General features: G+C 32.7%; 1 protein-coding gene across 1 annotated transcript; it reads left to right on the top strand.

The window, feature by feature from the left end:
* Positions 1 to 788: 788 nt before the first annotated feature.
* On the top strand, positions 789 to 19968 carry LOC129792559 (torso-like protein). The gene is made up of 4 exons (XM_055831711.1): positions 789 to 2061; positions 17424 to 17640; positions 17711 to 18142; positions 19036 to 19968. The coding sequence occupies exons 2-4, from the start codon at positions 17434 to 17436 to the stop codon at positions 19429 to 19431; spliced, it is 1035 nt and encodes a 344-aa protein (XP_055687686.1). The 5' UTR covers positions 789 to 2061; positions 17424 to 17433; the 3' UTR covers positions 19432 to 19968.
* The last annotated feature ends 722 nt before the right edge of the window (positions 19969 to 20690 follow it).

The raw sequence follows: 20690 nt of genomic DNA, 5'->3' as shown, positions 1-20690 counted from the left end.
GTCATGTTCAAAGTTAGAAAATAATTACTAATCGTAAAAAAAACAGAATATCCAATAAGTTAAAAACTCAATAAAAAAAATTATATAAGAAAACTTTCTTTGAAAAATTGTTTAAAAGGAAAAGTCTAACGTAAAAATTTTGCACAAGAAAATTGTCAAAAGCTGTTAATTTGAACACAACTTACGTAAATAGACCAATCTTCATAAATGTGGTAAATCTGTTTAACCTTTTCTTTTGTGTGTGTTCTTAATCTGTTTTTTTTTTAAAGGATTTCGAAAAACATCCCTTTAATAGATTTTTAGTTACATCTCTATTGAAGTTAAGCTTTGATAAACTTTAGAAAAGCTCAAAAATAGCAATTCCACGGCAAAAAATGAATTTAAAAAATTTCTCAGCAAGAATTACTGAGTTTTATTAAAACAAGTTAACCAATTATCTTAGTCTTCCCTAATATTTTTCATTTTTTTTTCTAATCATTCCTGATTTTGTTAAAAATAAATCTAGAAATTTTACATGAGAAACCGGGTTTTTAAAAGTCAGACAAGGGTTTATAAAAAGCTCAAAATATTACATTTCTCAATGAGATTGATTTATGACCATTCAACTTTGGTCTATCCTGATGGAAAATGTATTATTTCAAGCCTTTTCTAGCTTTACAAGCCCCAGTCTCCCCTAATACTACACTTTATCATTCAATTAAGCAGAAATTATGATTTTTTATGAGACTTTTCCAAAATTTCACGTGAAACTTTAAACCTTCGCGTAGTATCTGTGAATGACGGCCCCAAAAACCGTTTTGCCACCGTGAACGACTCTCGATGTGAATTCCTCCATCGCTTGGGTAGTGACGGAATTCGAGCCGGTTCTCTCCAGCAGTCGTGGAGTTGCTCTTGTAGCATCGAGTCGTGGAATCGCGCTCTCTGATCGCAAAAGAAAACCTTAAAGAAATCTCAAATAATTTGGCGCCTAATTTTTTAGCGCGCTTTTTGGGGTTTTTTTTCTCACTTCTATTGTACCTTATGAGGCAATAGGAATGTGTTTGAAATTTCGCTTCTCGCCACACCAATAGACAAAAATGCTGGTGTGTATTTCTTCGAGTTAGAGGCCCGAAAAATTGCACCTCAATAGGAGTTTTTGGAGTATTTGGAGATTTGGAAGGAAAAGTAATAAAAAAAAGAGTAAAGTGTGTGCCAATTTTTCAGCCATATGCGCGCAAAGTGAAAGAGAGTCGAATCACCAAATTTGTAACATTTTTTTTTGGTATATATAATATTTTGTTTTATTTAGAAAGAAACAAAAATTATGTGATCAGAGTGAATTTTTTGGATTTTATATTTTCTCCAATAAATTGTATATAAAATATATATGTGAGTGGCAGCAAGTTGGTGATGTTAGAGACAGCACGGAGAAGGAGATAGTTTGCAATTTATTTAAACCACACTTTAATCAATTAGCAACCTTCAGTGCTGATGAAAGTATCTTTTTAAGAGTGAACATTTTATTAGTAAAAATTCGACGTGAACAAGAAAACCTCATGAGAGGGAGCAAATCGCTCGTTTGTGTTCGGTGCAAAACCAAAGAATTAATTTTTAGTGAAGAGACGCTCGGTGGAAAATAACAATGAAACAAGAGAAAAGTCGTAGAGAGAGAGAGAGAGTGAATAAATAAGTCAGAGTTAATTGCATTTGAGGTGTTCGGAGTTGGGTCAGCCGTATTGTTACGTTTCTTCGAAGAATCCACCCAACCTCTGCACATTAAGAAAAGAGTTCTTCCACCACCCACCCGCCCCTTTTAGGTTTACTTTTTTGTTTTACATCAAACACCCCCACCGCTGAATGCAAGACGAATCTACCTCAATTTGTGCACCTGAGAAAGGGGTCTGATATCCAACCTCACACCACCCAATGAACCCCATTCAGTGACGCCAAGAGAAGCAATCAGGAGGCCCCAGCTGGAGACAGCAATGGATTTGTGGCCAAACCCCGAGCATTTGCCTTCGAACCCTCATTCAACATTCGGCTTCAATTGATAAACTCCCCGAAAGATTACATAAATATTTGGTAAGTTCAACTCAAAGACTGATGCTTTTTTTGTGCCCCAAACTCTCTGTTACATATTCCCATCGTGTCACTTGTTGTCTTTTTGCTCTCTTGCTGTGAGCTTTTTTTTTGCATCAACTTTTTTCCCATCTTTGCCTCCATCGTCATTCATTCATGATTCAATTCGGTAGCACATACCCGCGACTAGCACTCAAAACTGGCACAAGTGTGAATAATTTTGGGGGCAATTGGCGCTTATGGGACCCGCTGACTATGTACCTAATACTTGAAAATTTAATGTGGCAGAATTTGTTCATATTTTATACATTCAGCTCAAATTGCGCCAGAATTTAATCCAAAACAAGAGCGGGGAATTTCGCTAAACAGCCTGGATGATACATTATACGTTTATATATAGTCTGCATTTAGATAACAGCTAAATAATTATTGTGTCAGTCCTCTGACACATACCTTGTGTTTCTAATAATTTGTAATAATAAAAAAGTGATGTCTCTTACCTAATTTTAATGCAAATTTTTTGAGAATTTCTTTCTTGCAAAAATAAGCATAATTTTGTGATTAAATTTAAGAACGAAATTTCAGTTTCGTTGTAGAGAATTAGGGAAATTGTGCCAAATATGGGAAACCCATTTAAAAATTCTGCGTTTTTCTTTAAATTTTTTTTTCAAATTCGTGTTTATTTACCTAAATAAAATAAACTGTTAGTTGATAGTTGAATTCGTCTTTGTAGAAGAAAATCGTATAATAAAATCAGTAAAATCTATTTAATAATAAAATTAATTTTTTTTCTATTTCTCTTTATAACCCTTTTTAGTTTAGAGAAAAATATTTATCCAATTTCGAGAAGAGCCTCATATTAGTCTTCTGCACCCTATAAATTCCATTAGGCAGGATAGCTTAATCCGAATGAGACTTTCCGCGAAATTTAAACGAAGATGAAGGAAAAGAAAAATCCGCAAATATGCTAAATTTCATTAGAATTCTTAGTTTATTCTAAGAAGATGCTTTATAAGGATTTAATCTTTGATTTATTGTTTTTGGGAGAACTTAAGCAAATGCCTTTTCTCAAAATTAAGATGGAAGAATTCGAGATTAATTGCCTTTTGTCTCCAGTTAAAAAAAATCAAATAAAGAAAGAATTGAAATTTACTTTTTTACCAAATTGATTAAAACTGTCCCGGTTGGCTTTACATTAAAAAAAAAACAGTGACTAGTTTAAAAGTAATTTAATTTACACCTAAATGGTTAAATCTTATTCCTTCCTAAATTAACATAATGGATAAACTCCGCACGCTTAAAAATAATATTTGAGTAGAATAAAATTAGCTCTCTATTTGACAAACAAGTTCTTACAATTAGTTTTTCTTTCCTAATAAAATTATTCCATTAGCAAATTAAGCAAAGTATTGTTGAAACGAAGCACAATAGAATACAAAAAACCAATCCATTCTACACTTCGGTTAGTTTTTCTATCAATAATCAATACGTCAATAGAATTAAGAAGTTTTGTGTGATTTTCTCACATGGAAATGACTTTCAATTTATTTAATTTGATCTGTAAATTGTAAGGTCAATCAACAACGATCTTGCCTTTTTCTACAACATCACTCTCCCCAAGCATTGTGTTATGTTGTTGATTGAGAGGAATTTGTGAAGAAGCTTTTGTGTTTTGATTTGCATCCACCTCAAAATTACCATTTCTCGTACATCCCATTGCATGCCAACGCATGTTCATCTCAAGATCATTGCTGTGCGCAAATTACCCAATATGCCACTGTTGCGTAAGTGGAGCCACAAATACAGAAAGTACACCGCACAAGACACACGCGATTAATAAAAGTATGTAGTATGGGGAGCTACAAGCTCAAAATTAATTCAAGATTGAAACATATGATCTGAGAGAGCTTTTATGTGAAAGATTTTACATTTTGAAGTGATTTTTTTTACAACTTCGCTCGGTAAGAATTAGTTTTTTGTCTCTGAGTAGAAAAATTTCCGTTGATTTAATTGTTTGGAAAACATTAAAATTTATTCATGATGAAAAATCGGGTCAAAAATGGTTAATTCATTTGTTAAAAAATGTGAGTAAGATGGGAAAAATTCCGGAAGCTCCAGAGGAAACAGCTCCAGGATAAAAAATTAGATTTTTCTCAAAGCTTTCGGCTCTACTCTTAAGCATCATCAGGCGTCTATTAAATCAAATGTCTTAAGAGTTCGTAATATAGTCAACATCTCTAAGTTTTGGGAAAAGCTTCAAAATTTTCCTTCATGAAAAGCGAAGATTCTGTTAGGAAAGTTTAACTGACCCTTGATGAAGCCTCAAAGGAAGACGAAAGCTTTGGAGAAAATCTGATTTTAATTCCCTGAGTAATTTTCTCAGACACTAACGGAATTTTTCTTCATTCATTTAATTCATTTACGTCAGTTTTCAACTTGAAAATCATATAATCCCCCGGAGCATATGAAACACCGCATATCTTCCACATAATATGCAAATTCACATTGTGTAGCCCCTATACTACATTTTATGACTGTCTTGAGGAGAATATAAAAAAAAAACGTACATCGATGGGACAATATCAAATAAATAAGAGAATTAAAAGTGAAACATTGATTACACTCTCGTGACCTCAAGTGCATTTGATAACACATTTAATTTCACATAAGTGCCGTCGTGGAGGACGATGGAAAGCTTGCGAGAGGAGGGGGGGGGGGAAACTTGAGAAGTTTAGCATGGAAAAATATTTTTTGAACCATTTTAAAAATTCAACATATCTGCAATGCACTTTGCTGCTGAGAAAATCAACTTTTTTTCATTGGATTAGCAAGGGAAAAGAGGCGTCTTTTGGCTGGAAATTCTGAGAGCACACCACATGGGAAATTCCCTTTTGCATTTGTATGCAGCTGCAGAATTCCCAAACAAACATTTTCCAGCAATTGGTGATAACGAGCATGATTAATGAGAAATTCACGCGCAGTTCTTTGGGGATTTGTTGTGCCCAATTCGGTTATTATTTTCACCTTTTATTGCTTTTTGACTGTTAAACTCTCGTTCTAAATGATCCCCATTTATTCGTTCAATAACATCACAAAATGTACGTACATTACCCTGCTAGAGAAGATCTAAAATTACGTTTTTGTGTAGATTTTTCACAAGAAAAAATAAATAAACATCTAAATCTGAAATTATCATCTCTTTGTTGGTCTTTACTTTATGAATTGTTGCGTCAAATCTGGTAAAATGCTAAAAAGTGGGAATATTTTTCTGGTGAAGCAAACAAAACACATATTTCTTTTGATGGTCATTTTTATTAGCAAGTAAAGGAGATAGAGGAGTATTTGAGACAATACAAGAGTCACTCAATGTCGCTGAAGAGTCATTATAGACAAATTTGTTGAGGGTCATCTGCGGCATTTTGATCTTTTCATACGTTGATTATATGCTATACGTAACGGACATGAAGAAATTAACCTTTTTTTGGGCAAGAGTCACGGAAATTTGTAATTAATATACCTACTTTTAGTTTTTTTTTTCAAACTCACTTGCAGACAATGATTTTTTTGATTTAATTTCTTTTAGAGGAGTCCTTGAAAATTAGTGGGTTATTGTTAAATTTACCTTTATTTGCTAGTTTTTGAAATTTTTATGATCTCTGACCTTAACTTTGATATGAATAAGAATTCTTAAAATGCCGAAAAATAAATTGAAAGCTTAATGATTTTTTGAGCTTTCATAAAACCTTTATTGCTTGATCTGAAACTTGTTAATTATTTTGAAAAATTCTTTTAAAGTTTAAAAATAAAGAAAATTTAAAAATTAAACCTCAGAACTAACATAATTAAGAAACATAACTCAGGCTTTATTAAACAAGAAAATTAAATTTTTTGGGGGAACAAATTGTTTAATAAGTTTAAAAAAATATAAAAAAATACATTTTCTAAAAAACCTAAATAGTCTAATTTTCATTTATTATTTTACCAGCAAGAATTTTTTTTCTTATGCTTAAGAATTAGCTTAAAAATCGGTCATGAAAAATTTCAGATTTGCATAATAGTTAGACCCTTCCTCATATGCCAAGAAAATTATTTTTTCAGCACTACTTTGCAATTTTCTCGTTATTTCAACAAATTACTCCAGCAAAGCAGTCTCTAAAATGTTTCAGCGTCATTTAGAAATGTGACAATAATTGTCGCAAAAGGGGAAAAACTAATTAACTATATAATCGCGTGTCAATAATAATTTTTTAAAAGAATAGCAATATGTAATTTTATCACTAATGTCCCATATATTGAGGAATCTCAGAATGTTTACTCATTAGTTTTGACCTTAGTGCTTGAAAAAGAAACAAACGGTTGTCCCAATTAATATTCCATGTAAAAAAAATGCGACAGCAGTGAAACCGAAGAAGCACCTGATGATGATAAAAAATTGATACCTACCTACATATAAAGACAAATGTATATAGAAAAGTTGGTTGATTGTGAAACAAAATGAAAGATTAAACTTATCCAATTGAATAAATAATAATTGCTTGCACACACTTGCACAATATTTCACCTCTCCTCACCGTTTTCATTGCAATTGTGCTTTTTCGTATTTTTTTTTCGCAAAAATTGGCCAGCAAACGACATGTAAGTTATTGTGACATTCTCTCAATGTCTTTTCGCCTGCCTTCAATATTATTTCCATACATAGAGCAGCTTTATATACTTTCGATTGGATCACCGGTGTGGAGGTGAATTTATTTGAAAAATTTCAATTTGTGCCGCAAATTCGTGGACTACATCGCAGCTGCACTCCATGACTTTCACTAATTTTCAATCATTTGCATTTAAATAAATTTATTATTATATACATGCCTAAAAGACACGGTCAAGGGACAGGCGAAGAAAAAACAGCCAATCTAGCTATTGGTTTGAATATATTGAGACTTTTTTATATGGAAAAATTGTCTATGATCTCCCACTTGTGGCAGCAACGTGATCGTCTGAAGATCAGTCACGATGGAAAAGACATTGAGGGAATAAATAGATAGTGATCAATCACGTATCCAAATTGTAAATCATTGAAAAGTAATAAACAAATTTGCTACTAATTGCTACTCAATTGGCCACAATCACCATCTTCTTGATCTCAAAGTTAAAACAATTAAGATTGATTTAGCGTACAAAGTAGCTACATATATGCTGAACTTTTGATCACACAATCATATTATATAATAAAAGTTCCTAATATGATCAATCATTATACCAGAAATCAAATCATATTTTACCTACAATTTACGACTTGCCTTGATCTTTTTTTTACTCTTCAACAATATTTAATTTTACATCACTATCTATTTAAGATTCAACACTGGGTAAACACGTGCTTATATAAAAATTAAAATTGGCCACAAGCCGGCAGCAATATGACGTTCATGGGACGTTATAACAAAATTCCCATCACTCTAAACCTGTTGAAGATGTCTACATAGGAATATAGATAATAATTCTTCCAAGAAGATGATTAGATCCTCTTCATGAATAGAGAAGATTTTCTTTAAAAAAAATTGAAGGAAAAAAAGCAAAATCCTGCGTTAACCATAGAGTATTGCATGAAGACTGGTTTCAATCAATTATAGCCGCCGAAAAAGTGTTGTAATCATGACTTTTTGTATGTGCATTTGCCCCACAACAAATACCCATTAACTTCCAACAACCATTTTATATACAATCGCCTAGACATGGCTTGTCTGAAAAATATTTCATCGATCATAAAGTGGAATTATACCCTCAATTTTGGCTCAATTTATTTATCCTCCTTTGAACGTTTTAACTTTTTATTTCGTTGATTCACCTTCTCTCACAGATTGTCTCGCCGCGAGAGCCTTGTGCGAGAGATAGCATCAAAAAGATTACCTACTTTTGTATTTTATTGAATTATTTTGGGGAATATTTTTTTCTTTAAATATTCAAAATTTTTAATTTAGCAATTTGGAAGTAATAATAAAAAAAGAATCGATACTTACATGAAATTATCATAAATTTTCACAAATATTTCAAAATAATAGTCGTTTTTACCCTTAAACGTCCATTTGGTTTAAACAGAGAATGAAAAATGTTTTTCTAATGATATTTCTAGTTAAAATTCTAGAGGATCATGACAAATAAATTTTTCTTTTATTGTCCTTAATCCAAATTTGTCTTGATTTTTTTTAAATCTTCATGAACTTTTCTTTTAAATTTATCTAACAAAGTAAATTTTTAATAAAAATTCTTAATATTTTCGCGCAGAAAATTCAAAAACTTGATATTGGTGGTTCTTTAGGAGTCAATAGACCCAAAGATCTAAGGATAAGGGGAAAAGCAACGCCCTTGATTAGAATTTTGTATTTTCGTTTTTGACATAAAAACATTAGGTACAATAAAATAAATATTTGAATTTTTAACAGATATATCATGTCATTACAAAGCTAAAAGATCAGTCTTTCAAAACTTTTTGACTCGACCAAATTTTTTGGGCAATTTTTAGCTTCAAACTTTTAGCAGTTCCACTATTGGCATTTTATTCTATTTCATAAATTACCGAAGATTTCAATCGGCGAAAATCTATAAATAGAGTAGAAAACAAGAAAAATTGATTCTTGGAAGCTATATGATTTATACAGATTTATCTCTAATTGTAAGAGCTCTAGAAGCTTTTTCAAACTTTTTAAAAAGTTAGGAGAATAATTCTACTAAACATGTTTGAAAAAACTTTAATTTCTTCAAAAGACCTAAAAGAACTTAGGCACTGCTCTTCATAGTCCGTGTTAATATTTGAATAAGTGAAAGAGTTTTTAAAGTTTTTTTTTTTGTTGAAGCACCTGCTTTCAAGCTGAATTAAAACAATGAATTATTCATTCAAGTTCTGCAATTAATTTTTTAGATAAGAAACTTCATTAAAGAATAGGAATTTTTCTGTAAAGATTCTCTTTTTTGTACATCCCGATCTTGTGAGATTTTAATCAGTATAGGATATACTTGCGAGCAGCTTGGAGCATAAGTTTGTTCTCTACATAAAACACTGGTAGCCTCATGCAGTCTGGAAATTTTTCTTTTTTTCCATAACACACAACCCACCAAACCTCAGCCATTGTTTCTTACTAGCACAAAATGTCTCAAGCTGTGCGAGGCACGTGCTCAGGCCAATTAATAAGTTTTGTTGATCTTTTCTGCCTGATAATTTAATTTATTAACGCAACTCACTTTCCTCCGTGTAATATTCCAACTCAATATTCCAATCACGTGCATTGGCCATTAGGAAAAAGTTTCTTCTTGTAAAGAGGTGTACGAATCCTCCAGAGATTGCCCATTTGTGCTCGTATATGTGATTAAGCGAACATCAGAGTGGAATGCATCACAAAAATTGCTTCTTTGGTCAACTTTTATTTTCACCAATACGCCCACCATGAGGGGGATTTATAGCCCACCAAAAGAGCTTAAAAGTCATATATTTTTCAGAGATTGTTTTCAATTTCGTAATTGAATATTATGGAATTGCTATACATGGCAAGGCCGTACATTTCCAGATTCATCTCTTTCACACAGCATCAAGAGTAAAAGTTTTCTGAGCTCTTGTTCATCATGTTATACATTTTCATCGTGTGCGATGTTTTTTTTTCCTTTCAGCTTGAACTTTACCCACTGAGCGAAATAAAAGAGAATTAAATGCAATCTTTTTTTTTTAATAAATGGTGTGTGTGTGTGATATTTCACGAGACACTATTGTTAGATTTTACCTAGATATATAGCTACTTTGGCAATTTTCATTACACACCGTGTCTAAAGCAATACTATCGCGGTGCTTATTAATTATTTGGGCGGGATTTTACAATTTTACTGACCAATGAAAAATATAAGTAATGTACATATAGGCTGAAAGGCCGAAAATGCCAAGTAATGATTTTAAAAATGTAGAAATTACGCACGAATTTATTTCTTAAAAAAACACAAAATAATATAATGATGAGGAATGAATTTTTGCTTGAAAGAAGCCTTTTTTTACTTCATTCATAAATCCCCCATTGAGGGGAACTATATATATCGAATAATAATTCAGTGGTGTTTTACCATACTTACCTTTAAAATTGTGTTTCACGGTCAATGCCAAATGGGTGTGTTTGAGTGGATGATGGAGAAAAAAATTAACACCCAGAAGTTTATAATAAAATAAATCTAACATCTCTTGTAAACTATCCATTATGTCCAGGAACTAAGTTTTTTTTTGCAGAAGTTTGCAAATTAGCTGCGAAAAGAGCTCAAGTTTATTCAAGATATTTAAATATCCACCGCCTTTTCACCATGTCCACCGAAGACGTGAAAAATATGCAATGGACATGTTGGAAAAAATTGGCATTAGACACAAAGCACCTTTGCGTAAGCTCGACGAAATTGCATTTTCATACGTAAGCCGCATTATATGCAAATTTTAGAGATCATCAATTTGATCTCGATTTTACATAATCCATCACATAGCGTTCAGTGAATCACAAGAATAGTGCAAGAAGGAAAATTGCATAAAAAAGGAAATGACAATCACATTTTTATCCAATGATCTTTACGATAAAACTTTACTTTATTATCAAAGTTAGGTAGGTGGAGAATATTTGTTAACCCTTTAAGGAATTAATAGGTTGACTTAAGCTTGAATATTTTACTTTCTTAATATTCTATTACATTTTAATTATTTCTATAAAGCGTTATTCGTAATGCGTTGGGGAAAGAATAGGGCCGACCGGGGTAAAAATAGTCATTTTGGAATTTTCAAATGCCAATTTCTCCCAAAATATAAATCGGAAAAAATTAGGGTGCAAAGCCTTACCAACCTATAATTTTTGACAGTAATTTGGAGGTTATCCGATCAGTACTTTAGGAGTTAAAAATGAAAATAGATTTTTGGCCCATTTCCCAAACTTTTGCGTATTGAGAAAAACGCGTTTTCCGAAGTTTTCTTTCAGCAATTTTCCAATCTGATAATTTTTCTCACTAGCTGGGTTACTACAGAAAACATTGCCAAGGTGTATTCTTCAATAACTTTTAATGATTTTTCTCTACAATTTTTTGAATCAAAACATACCCCTTGGGGTAGATCTAGTCATCCCATGTAAATCATATGGGAGATCGAATTTTTTGGCATATTTTCTATTCATTTGTTGCAAAATGGCGTGTTTGAGAAAATCGCAAAATTCTCTGTTTTAGTGCGTATAAAAGTGAAATTCCTTGTCGCGGATCAAAAGGTGAGAAGTTTAGCTATCAACTACTATCAATCTCTCAGGTGGAAAATCATTGGAAATGTCGGAAAATTCGACCGACTTTATTTAGCCAACTGGTGACTATATTTACCTGCCGCGTTTAAAAATAGTCAGAAGCGGAAGGGTTTAGGAAAAGCTCGAAAACTCATATTTCCCGTGGAGATAGAGAAAAGTGGTCTGAGACAAAGTTGTAGGCCAGGAAATTTCCTATAAGAATGACCTATTGAGGAAATTTTCTTGTCCTTGGGGAATCCTGCAGATAAGGATTTATGCAAATTGACTATTTTTACCCCGGTCTCCCCTACGTTTTGATACAAAAAGATTCCATAAGGGCATCTAAAAATTATCACGATGAAAAGATCAATCTTTTAATAGTTTTATGTTTCATGTTGGACGCAAACGGATTAAAATTATAAACCTCTTTCAAGAAGAAATGCTGGCTTTCGAATTTTTATAAATTTGTAGCAATCTCTTAATAAGTTCTAAAGAAAATTTCCCGCTCCGGCACTTGCTCTCATTCTAACCCTTTCTCGTTCCTTGGTTCATATGTTGATCATGTTGATTCAAACGGGAAATATTCTATTTTCTCAAGTTTTAATGAACTTAATTGTGTTTTTCCAAGATGGAAATACGTTGAATTTACGAAAATTAGTCTAAAGAAAACGTTCTGAATGATAAATATTGAGATCATAAGATCGAATGTTTCTAAGTTTTATGTTGACGCGAAAGGGTTAATTTATTCTACCTGTAATTTTTCGAGCTATCCCTGAATTCTTGCATAGGTACTCTTATCAAGAAAAATTACATAAAATACAAAATTCAATAGGTCATGTTCGTCATTTTCTTATATCATTTTTCACTTCAATCACACCCAAATGTTTTTATGTCACAAAAATATTGCTGATTTTCCTGGGAAATTTTTTGTTGCAAAAATAGGTGCTGGAAGTATCAAATTTAGATGAATTTGTAAAAAAAAAATATTGCACTCATCATAGCACGATTTCGGTGCCATTCAACACGTTTAAAGTGTTTTCGGGGGGAAGGTGATGACCTAAATTAGGTGTCGGAAGAGCCATAAAGTGATTTGCAATAATTTTGTTGTGTGAAGCAACTAATATTAACACTTTTCGGAGGGGTTTGGTTCTCAAACATATTCATCAACAAATTACCTGTGAGATTACAACAAAAAAGCGAAGACTCTCTTGCAAAATTGTAGACAAAATGAATCTTCACTGCGGGGCTTTTGCACATTTAGACATGTTGTTGAATGCAATCTCTATAGAAAGATATCGCATCTGAGGCACAAGAATGGGAAAAAAATTGCAAGAAATTTTTCCATCAATTTCCCTCACGTTCAATGTCTATTCAATGTTAAGAGATTCATATCTACGTGCTGTGTGTAACAATTATCATTTTCAAGTAAAAATTCAATTGTATCACACACTTTTCATTATCTCTTTCATTTTTCCCACAACTTTTCTTTCGCATTCATTTTCAAACTATAAGATTCCAGCATGACATTGAGTTGGCTAAATGGGCTAAGAAGTATTATACAATTCACCGTGTTTTTAATCCATTGCGAAGGGGGAGAGTACTCTCATGTTATACACGGAATCTTGGAATCAAGGCCAACCCATTGGGAATTTCTTGATTACCCAAGAGCTTTATATTTTATTCACATTTATATGATCAAGAGTATTAAATTTTCAGAATTTACCTTTATATTTAAACAACAAAGAGGAACAGAGGTTAATTAGTTCACAAAAACTTCCAGGCCACAGAGTCAAAAAAAAAATTGCCAAATTTCCCGGAAAAAGTTTTTATATAAATATACATTCGTAACTCAATTAATCGTCACCTTGAAGATCTCTCGCCTCTTGTATTCTTCTTGATGTAAAAATACATATAAATAAAATGAAATCAAACATCAATATAATAACAATGGTGTAATATCTCACGGCTCATGATAATTGTGGAGAAGATTGATGGATTTTTTATTAGATAGCAAAAGTTAAAAAGCAACTCTTTTTTTGCATAAATAAGACGTTTTCTTTTCAATCATATGAACTTGCACAATAAAAAGTTTTCATAATTATTGTGGATATAAAAAAAAACTAATAAATAATGATAGGTTCCAAAGTTTAAATGGAAGATGCTGCTAAATAAGAGATATAATAAAGATATAGGAGAGGATGTGGTAAAGTGGGTCACTACTGTTACTACTGAAAAGTAAGTGTATAGCCCAATGACCCTTAAAGTGTTAAATCTATCAGATTATGGACAGAGGAAAGATATCGGGGTTGATTTTGATAAAAATCTTTTCTTTTCTTTTTTAACAACTGAAAAATTGTTATAAGATTTTGTCAGATGGGTGTTTTAAATCGTTTTATTGTCGTTCTAGAAAAGAAAAAAAAAGAATTTGTTGTTCAGGAAAATATTCAGAAAGATTTCTGTAGAGGCCTGAAAAAGTAATTTTAAAAATTATTTTTTTTTTAATTAAAAGACGAAAATAAAATGTCAAAATTCTATAAGATTTTTCCCAGAAGACCAAAAATCTTATATTTGACGAATTGTAAGAAAAGAAAAAAAAAGATTTATATCAGGATCTACCCAATCCTTAAAATTTTTTTGTAAAGATAGTTATAAAGAACGCCTTCTAGAACATTTAACGCTTTCGGGATCGAAAAATTCTGGCCTCTTACAAAATTTTCTCGTGAAATAATACAGAAAATTCAACAATCAATTAATTTTCCCGCAATGGAGATTCACCTATATGGTGTACACATGGGCCTATACGTAAGATCTCCTTCAGTAGACGATGCAAAAGGCATTTTGAGCGACCACAAAAATGCACTTGACGAAACGATCTTGAACCAAAACCCAGTTTAAAACATGCGAAGAAATTATGTAATGATTGTACCGTTTCAAGAAAAGTCGCCTTTTGCACATTTAAACACTCAACAAACACTAATCGCGCATCTAAAAGCTCAACTAAACCACATGTAACTGCTAATTTTTGGCTGTGACCATTGTTTCATCAAAAATTCAACTTTTTTTTGGAGGGAAATTTCATACATATTTCATAGCCCAATCTTATGGGACATATGTACATATTTTCACAATCTCGCCGATTTTCTCAAAGTCACATTTATTGCCCAAAAAAAAACACGGAGGACAGTGAGTTTTCATGTTGGCGGGCGCGCGTTCGGTGAATTTGAATGCGAAGAAAAGAAAATGAATAATGTCTGTGTCCGGCAATTCGTCCATTACCTTTGGCCTTGGAGGTTAAAGAAACGGTCCAAAATGCAGATTGTCTAGGCATATGGAATGCCCATGATGTGTGTCTTTATACGTAAAAATCCTTGTCCGCAATCACCGTCACCCACGAAGTTGCAATAAAAAGATTTTTTTTATCAATACCCAATGAATTATCATATTTTCCCAATTTTATTCTCCATTGAGAAATTCTTCTTCTCTTTTTCATTGACAATTTATTACAAAAAGTGTTGATGATTCCATCTCTGAAGATGTCTTAATTAATGAATAAAATGGCACTTTAGTATTGCAAAAATTCATCTTAATTAAGAAAAATATTACGAAAAGTTCACATTAGAATTTTTTCTTGATGAAATGTATTCATGATCTTTTTTCGTTATAAAAGTATTTCATTAGTTTTTCCCACACGTTGGGAAAATCAACGTCAAATAAAATTATGATCTTCAGTCGTCTTACATTATGTATTGTACATAGAAACTCTACCTTATATGGTGCTTTTATGTAGACTATAAAAATTAGTTTATGTAAATATAAAACAAATCAGTAGGTAATTAATTTATATACAATTTTATTTTCTTTTAACGTGTGAAACTTTCGTTAACCTTCATTATTAATGTATAATGTTTACATATATGTACATATACATATACATATATCTTCTTTATTTTGCATAAATATTTAACCCTTTAACTACAAAGGAGTAGCAATACCTATGTATACCTACCAGGTATGTAGGTGTTTAAAATTGAGTCTAAATGTATAGGGTTGTCAAGATAAGATGGACCGTTCTTATGGGCTAAACCTATGAAAGCGGTCCATGTTATCTTGACCGACCTATATAATAAATGGGTCGTATTCTGCGAACAAGAAATCTTTGAAATTGTCAAAATTATTGAACAAATTATTGAAAATTTTAAGATTTCTTGGTCGCTGAATAGGACCCAATGATTGTATGTTGAGAATGGCTCTACAAAACATTCGAAGCTTAAGGGCAAATTTTGATTCTTTGGTGATTTTGGAAGCGATACCAACAAATCACCTTATAATATCCTTATCGCTTGGATTGGGACTTGAACGGTCAACCTGCAGATGAGGCGTGTATAGGTCTTAAACCACATTACTCCTTAAGCCTCATCAAAAACTCTAAACAATATGCAGATATCTGCTCACCTACTACATAAATCAGATGAAGATCAAAGGATCTAACAGATTGCTGTAATGCCGACACAAAGATAATAGTCTGGTAGGTCCCAAGCTAGAGACTCTAGTGGTCTCGACGGCTCTCAAACTGGGAATAAAATTTTCCCAATCTGAGGACCCTGTAAAGACTCACAACGCTTGTGGGATTACAGGGCCGCCTAAATACCAGAAGATCTTCTCTGATATGATCCTCCTCGCATGGCCCTCTTGCAAATCATGTTGATTACAAAATATGCGAGATAACCAATATATGCTTAATGCATGGGCATTTGATCCCCAAAAGAACTAGAGATTGAAAATCAAGACATATTGAAATCCAAGGAAATAGAATCTCTGAGGCAAATTCCACTAACCCAACGTAGCCTAACATAGACTAACCAACTGCAAAGTTAGTCACAGTAATAGCAAGAATAGATAGAATGGAGTCACGATTTAATTAAATTTTGCAATAATTAAACTAACAAAGTAAATATTAAACAAAAACTTAAGTTACAAAGAATATTGAAAATTAATTAAAGTAAAATCTTTCTTTTTCTTTTTAAAAAAAAACTTAAAATTCTCACTAAAAAATTTATTTACATGAATTGTAATATATGTCCTCTTATAGATCATTATATATCTCTTGGATATAATAAACTATTATTCTATTCTATTCTAGATGAAAGGACAATCTACTAACAAATTATTCTCATGCTTATGTTGCAGTCTGTAACATTAAATAATTCCCTTTGTACTTTTAATACGTTAAACAAGATCATTTTTAAAGTTTTTCATTCATTTTTTTTACTACATGTTAACTTTTAAAGAGTTACGAGCAAATGATCTCATAAAAGAGACATAAGTCGTTGTTATAGCCCCAAGTCAAAAAAAATGAGATAAGAAAAGAATTTTACAACTGCTCACGAAATTTTTATGAGTAATACTTGCAAATTATTACTTAAATATTCAAGAGATTGAACGAAATCAAAAGTCAAAGTTCGATCATGACATTCAGCAATGATTAGGCATTGATCATAGCACAAAAAAATCATTCAAAAAATTTCGCATTGGACTTGTAAAATTAGTGGCGCGAAAGGGTTAATCAAACAACTAAAGAAAAAACTTTTATTATGAAGATCCAAAAATTCCGGCACATGGTTTTAATGGTTTTAATTTATCAAATTTCAATTAAATTCGTAAACTCGAGACGGAATAAAATTTAAAATTCAAATTGCCATTGATAAAGCGGAAAGTAGGGCATATTGAATTTTAATTGCGGATGAGCTTGAAACAGAAGGTATATTATAAAGTTTTATTTGATGTATTTTTTTCACATTAACTCTGTAAAAAAATAATTTGATTTAGGCGAAAGTGAATGGGAGAGTTGACCTTTTCTCAAGAGCACGCTTCTTTGGGCTCATAATAATGATTAAAATGATTAAATTTAATCAAGAAAATTGCAAAGAAATTCAAATTGCTGCGGAAATATCATTTTTAGACGCACCTGTCTCACACGGCAGCATGCAATTTCTTGCACAGCATAGCTCACCGGCATAGCATAGTGTGCACAACAAGATGCTCTGGGGGCAAAAAAAGTGTTGACTAACAATGACTTTATTTCTTTTCTTCCAGAAACGAAGAGATGAGTGAAATGGTGAAATTAATAGGCCTCTTGGGTCTATTATCGCTGATCACGTTCTGCTTCGGGAAAACTGAATCGCAGCTGGGCCTCGGCAAAGCCATCAACATCTTCATCCGTTACGGATATTTGAGCATCTCAATGAAAGTGATTTCATACAATGACACCGAAACGTGGCTATTCAAGGAACCCACCAAGAACATATTCACGGTAAGACCCATCTATTGAGTAACGATCACGTTGAGAGGATGCCAATTTTTCTTTGCCTTTGATTTAAAAGGGTATTGAGAGTCTGGAGGAACCTGCCATTGAGGAGAAGCCGGGCGTCTTCAATGGTGACTTCCACATGGAATTCTGCGACAACAAGAGACAACTCTTCCAGGCATACTTCCGTGACTTCACCATTGAGCGTCTCGATCGGCCGTGGCGTGCCTTTACGGGTGGCTGGCATCCCGATATAGCAGCACGAAAGCTCGGCATCAACTCCTCCTTCATCCACGGTGACTACTGCTATGTCCTCATACGGGTGTCGCGCTTTCGCGAAAGTGCCCGCCTCAGGAAGCCAATCCCGCAGAATCAGGTGCTGGACCCCGAAATCTCCGAGAGAATCCCAAGTGTGACGCCTGGCGACACGACGGCCGCTGTGCAGTTTATGAATAAATTCGGCACACACTACATCAATAGTTACGTGACCGGAAATTCACTATATCAGGTGAGGAAACTATATACCTACTGAATGACTTACTCAATGTCTAACCCAGTGGAAGCCGCCGAGGCGACGACTCTAAAAATTCATTAAATTGAGAGAATTGAAATTGAAATTTTAGTTTAATTGCTTTGGAATATTTTTATTTCTATCATTCAAGTTCAAAGAATTTTTTTAATTGCTTTATCCTTTAGAAATTTTAATGAATAAAAAAAACAACAGAAGGCAATTAAGGAGCTAGACTATTTATGATTTTGGGGAAGCAAGAGAATTTTTTTAAACGATTTTTGAGTCAATTTTCGCAATTTATCTCTGTTTCCTACATCAGGATTAATTTTTTAATGAAAAATTCCTAAATTCTTTATTGTTTTTTCTTTTAGAAATCCTAATAAATAGAAAATAAATCATCAGAAGGCAATTTAGGAGCTAGATTTGATTTTATAGAAGTTATAGAATTTTTTTTGAGTGATTTTAAAATCATTTTTCGCAATTTATCTCTGATTCCCTCATCAAGATTAATTTTTTAATGAAAAATTCCTAAATTAAAAGGGAAAGTTCAACATATTTTATTTAAGAAAAATTGAATAAACATTAAATTAATATCAGCTCATTATCTCTGAATTAGCTCCTGATAAAGATGTGCTGATGCTGTAGAAAATCTCATAATTATATTTTTGTTAACCCTCTGGTCGCCAAACATAAGAAAATGCGTGCAATATGGGGTCTATTACAGACTCTATTTGTTTTAATTAATTTTTTAATAAAAATTTTGATAAAATTCACATTTTTCATGCAAAACTAAAATTTCTTCGTCGTTTTGGTCGCTTCAGCTCCCACTTCACTTGAACTTGTGGAGATTTCGAAAATTACTCAATGCAATCCCACTCACTCTCTTTCAGGTTTTTGTATTCAACAAACGCAACTATCAACACCTCAAGGAGCGCCTGAAGTCAAAAGGTGTTGCAGCGCTGTCTCAGATGGACCTCTACAACTACTTTGCCCCATGGTACGCCGAGCACCTGGGCAAGATCAGGTGCGCCAGCGGAAACAGCACAGTGGAAAAGTGGGCCGCCCGGAAACTGAGGTTGTCCTACTACATCTTCACCTATGCCAGTCTCCTGAAGCTGCACGGCAATGGGTCCCTGCTGCGTGGCATTGACGAGCTGCTGGGCAATGAAGCCATCCTCCAGCTCGACCTCAAGTCCATCAATGTAATCTTCAAAGAACCCGCCAAGCGGGCATGGTTTCAGGAAATAATAGACAATTATTTGAAATTGTGGGAAGTGAATATGTGAGAGGTGTGAGAGTGATTTAGGATTTTATCAATCAAAACTTTTCTCTTTCTCAATGAATTCCAACAAAGTCGATTCTGCTACCGAAATGTTGGGTCAGCATTCCAGTCAGCAGCAGCGAGAGTGATTGTAGTGTTTATGTTATTTTGTATTATCTTCTGTGTATATCATTTTACCAAAATGATTCCTCCGCACTTTAATCTACTGGACTAGATTAGGGCAATTAACACTGAAGACTGGATATGAATGTATAAAGAATAAATTTCCTAGATGAATATTTTTTGCGCATTCTTGGCTCATCCAGAGAAGAAAATTACGAGGAATTTAAATTGATTAAAAATCTTTTTAGTTTTTAATGTAAAATGTATAAGTTTAATAATGCCTTTTATGCTGTGATAGTTTATTAAATAAAATATTTCTGTCGAGGATACAATTAATTGTAAAATTACATATCTCAATTCAGTTTTAATTATTGATACATGAATTATTATAAATAGAAATGAAAATAGAATGAAAAATAAATTTTAAATCAAGAAAAATGCATTTTCTTTTTTTTTTATTAGCGACCCAGGAAATTTTTAAAATTTCAGAAGAAATTCTTGAATTTTCAAGCAATCCTTAAGGTCGCTGAATATAATCAATTGGTTTTGATCCTTCTGCTGAAAGATTTTCTTCTCAATGAAAATGAATTAAGTTTCCAAAATTTGCAATAAAAAACTCTTGAGACCCTCTTCGCAATATTTAGGTTGCCAACGAAGGGTTAATGTCCGTTGAGCGAGTTTGAAAATTCTTCAATTTCTCCACACAGCTGGAGAGAGTGAGTAAGCAACACACAAACTACGTGCGCTAGAGAGAGAAAAGTAGTGTATTTGGGCGTGTGTGAGTCTCTTTTCTTCATGGGTGTGTACCAGATGTTAAGAGGTTTATCAATCCAATTTTTGCAATTTATTATTTTCATCAATAAAATCAATTCCCCGACATTATCTTCTTATAAATATCCTGGATAATATAAAAGGGTTCTTTTTAACAATTATTTTAGCATTGAAGCAGCTTTTTTTCGGCCTTTTTCCCAACAAAAAAGAAATTCAAGGAAGGTTCTTCAAGTGTTAAAAGTGTTAACAGTTGCCAACATAAAAGGAACAAAAAAGAAGAAGAAGAATGTTGTATTTGATTTTAACGGAAAATCGAAATTGTTTTTCCAAAAAATGCTCTTTTCCTGTTTTTCTTGTATTTTTTGGCCATAAAATCCATATTTTGAGGCT

This window comes from Lutzomyia longipalpis, chromosome 1 (genome assembly GCF_024334085.1).
Source record: "Lutzomyia longipalpis isolate SR_M1_2022 chromosome 1, ASM2433408v1".
NCBI lineage: Eukaryota > Metazoa > Arthropoda > Insecta > Diptera > Psychodidae > Lutzomyia > Lutzomyia longipalpis.
Note: the sequence above shows the minus strand (reverse complement) of the source record. Positions and strands in the feature narration are given on the sequence as shown.

Coding starts and splice junctions, on each gene's coding strand:
- LOC129792559 (XM_055831711.1), top strand. CDS start 17,434: ATGAGTGAAATGGTGAAATTAATAGGCCTCTTGGGTCTATTATCGCTG. Junction 17,641..17,710: donor CCACCAAGAACATATTCACG/GTAAGACCCATC, acceptor TTGATTTAAAAG/GGTATTGAGAGTCTGGAGGA. Junction 18,143..19,035: donor CCGGAAATTCACTATATCAG/GTGAGGAAACTA, acceptor ACTCTCTTTCAG/GTTTTTGTATTCAACAAACG.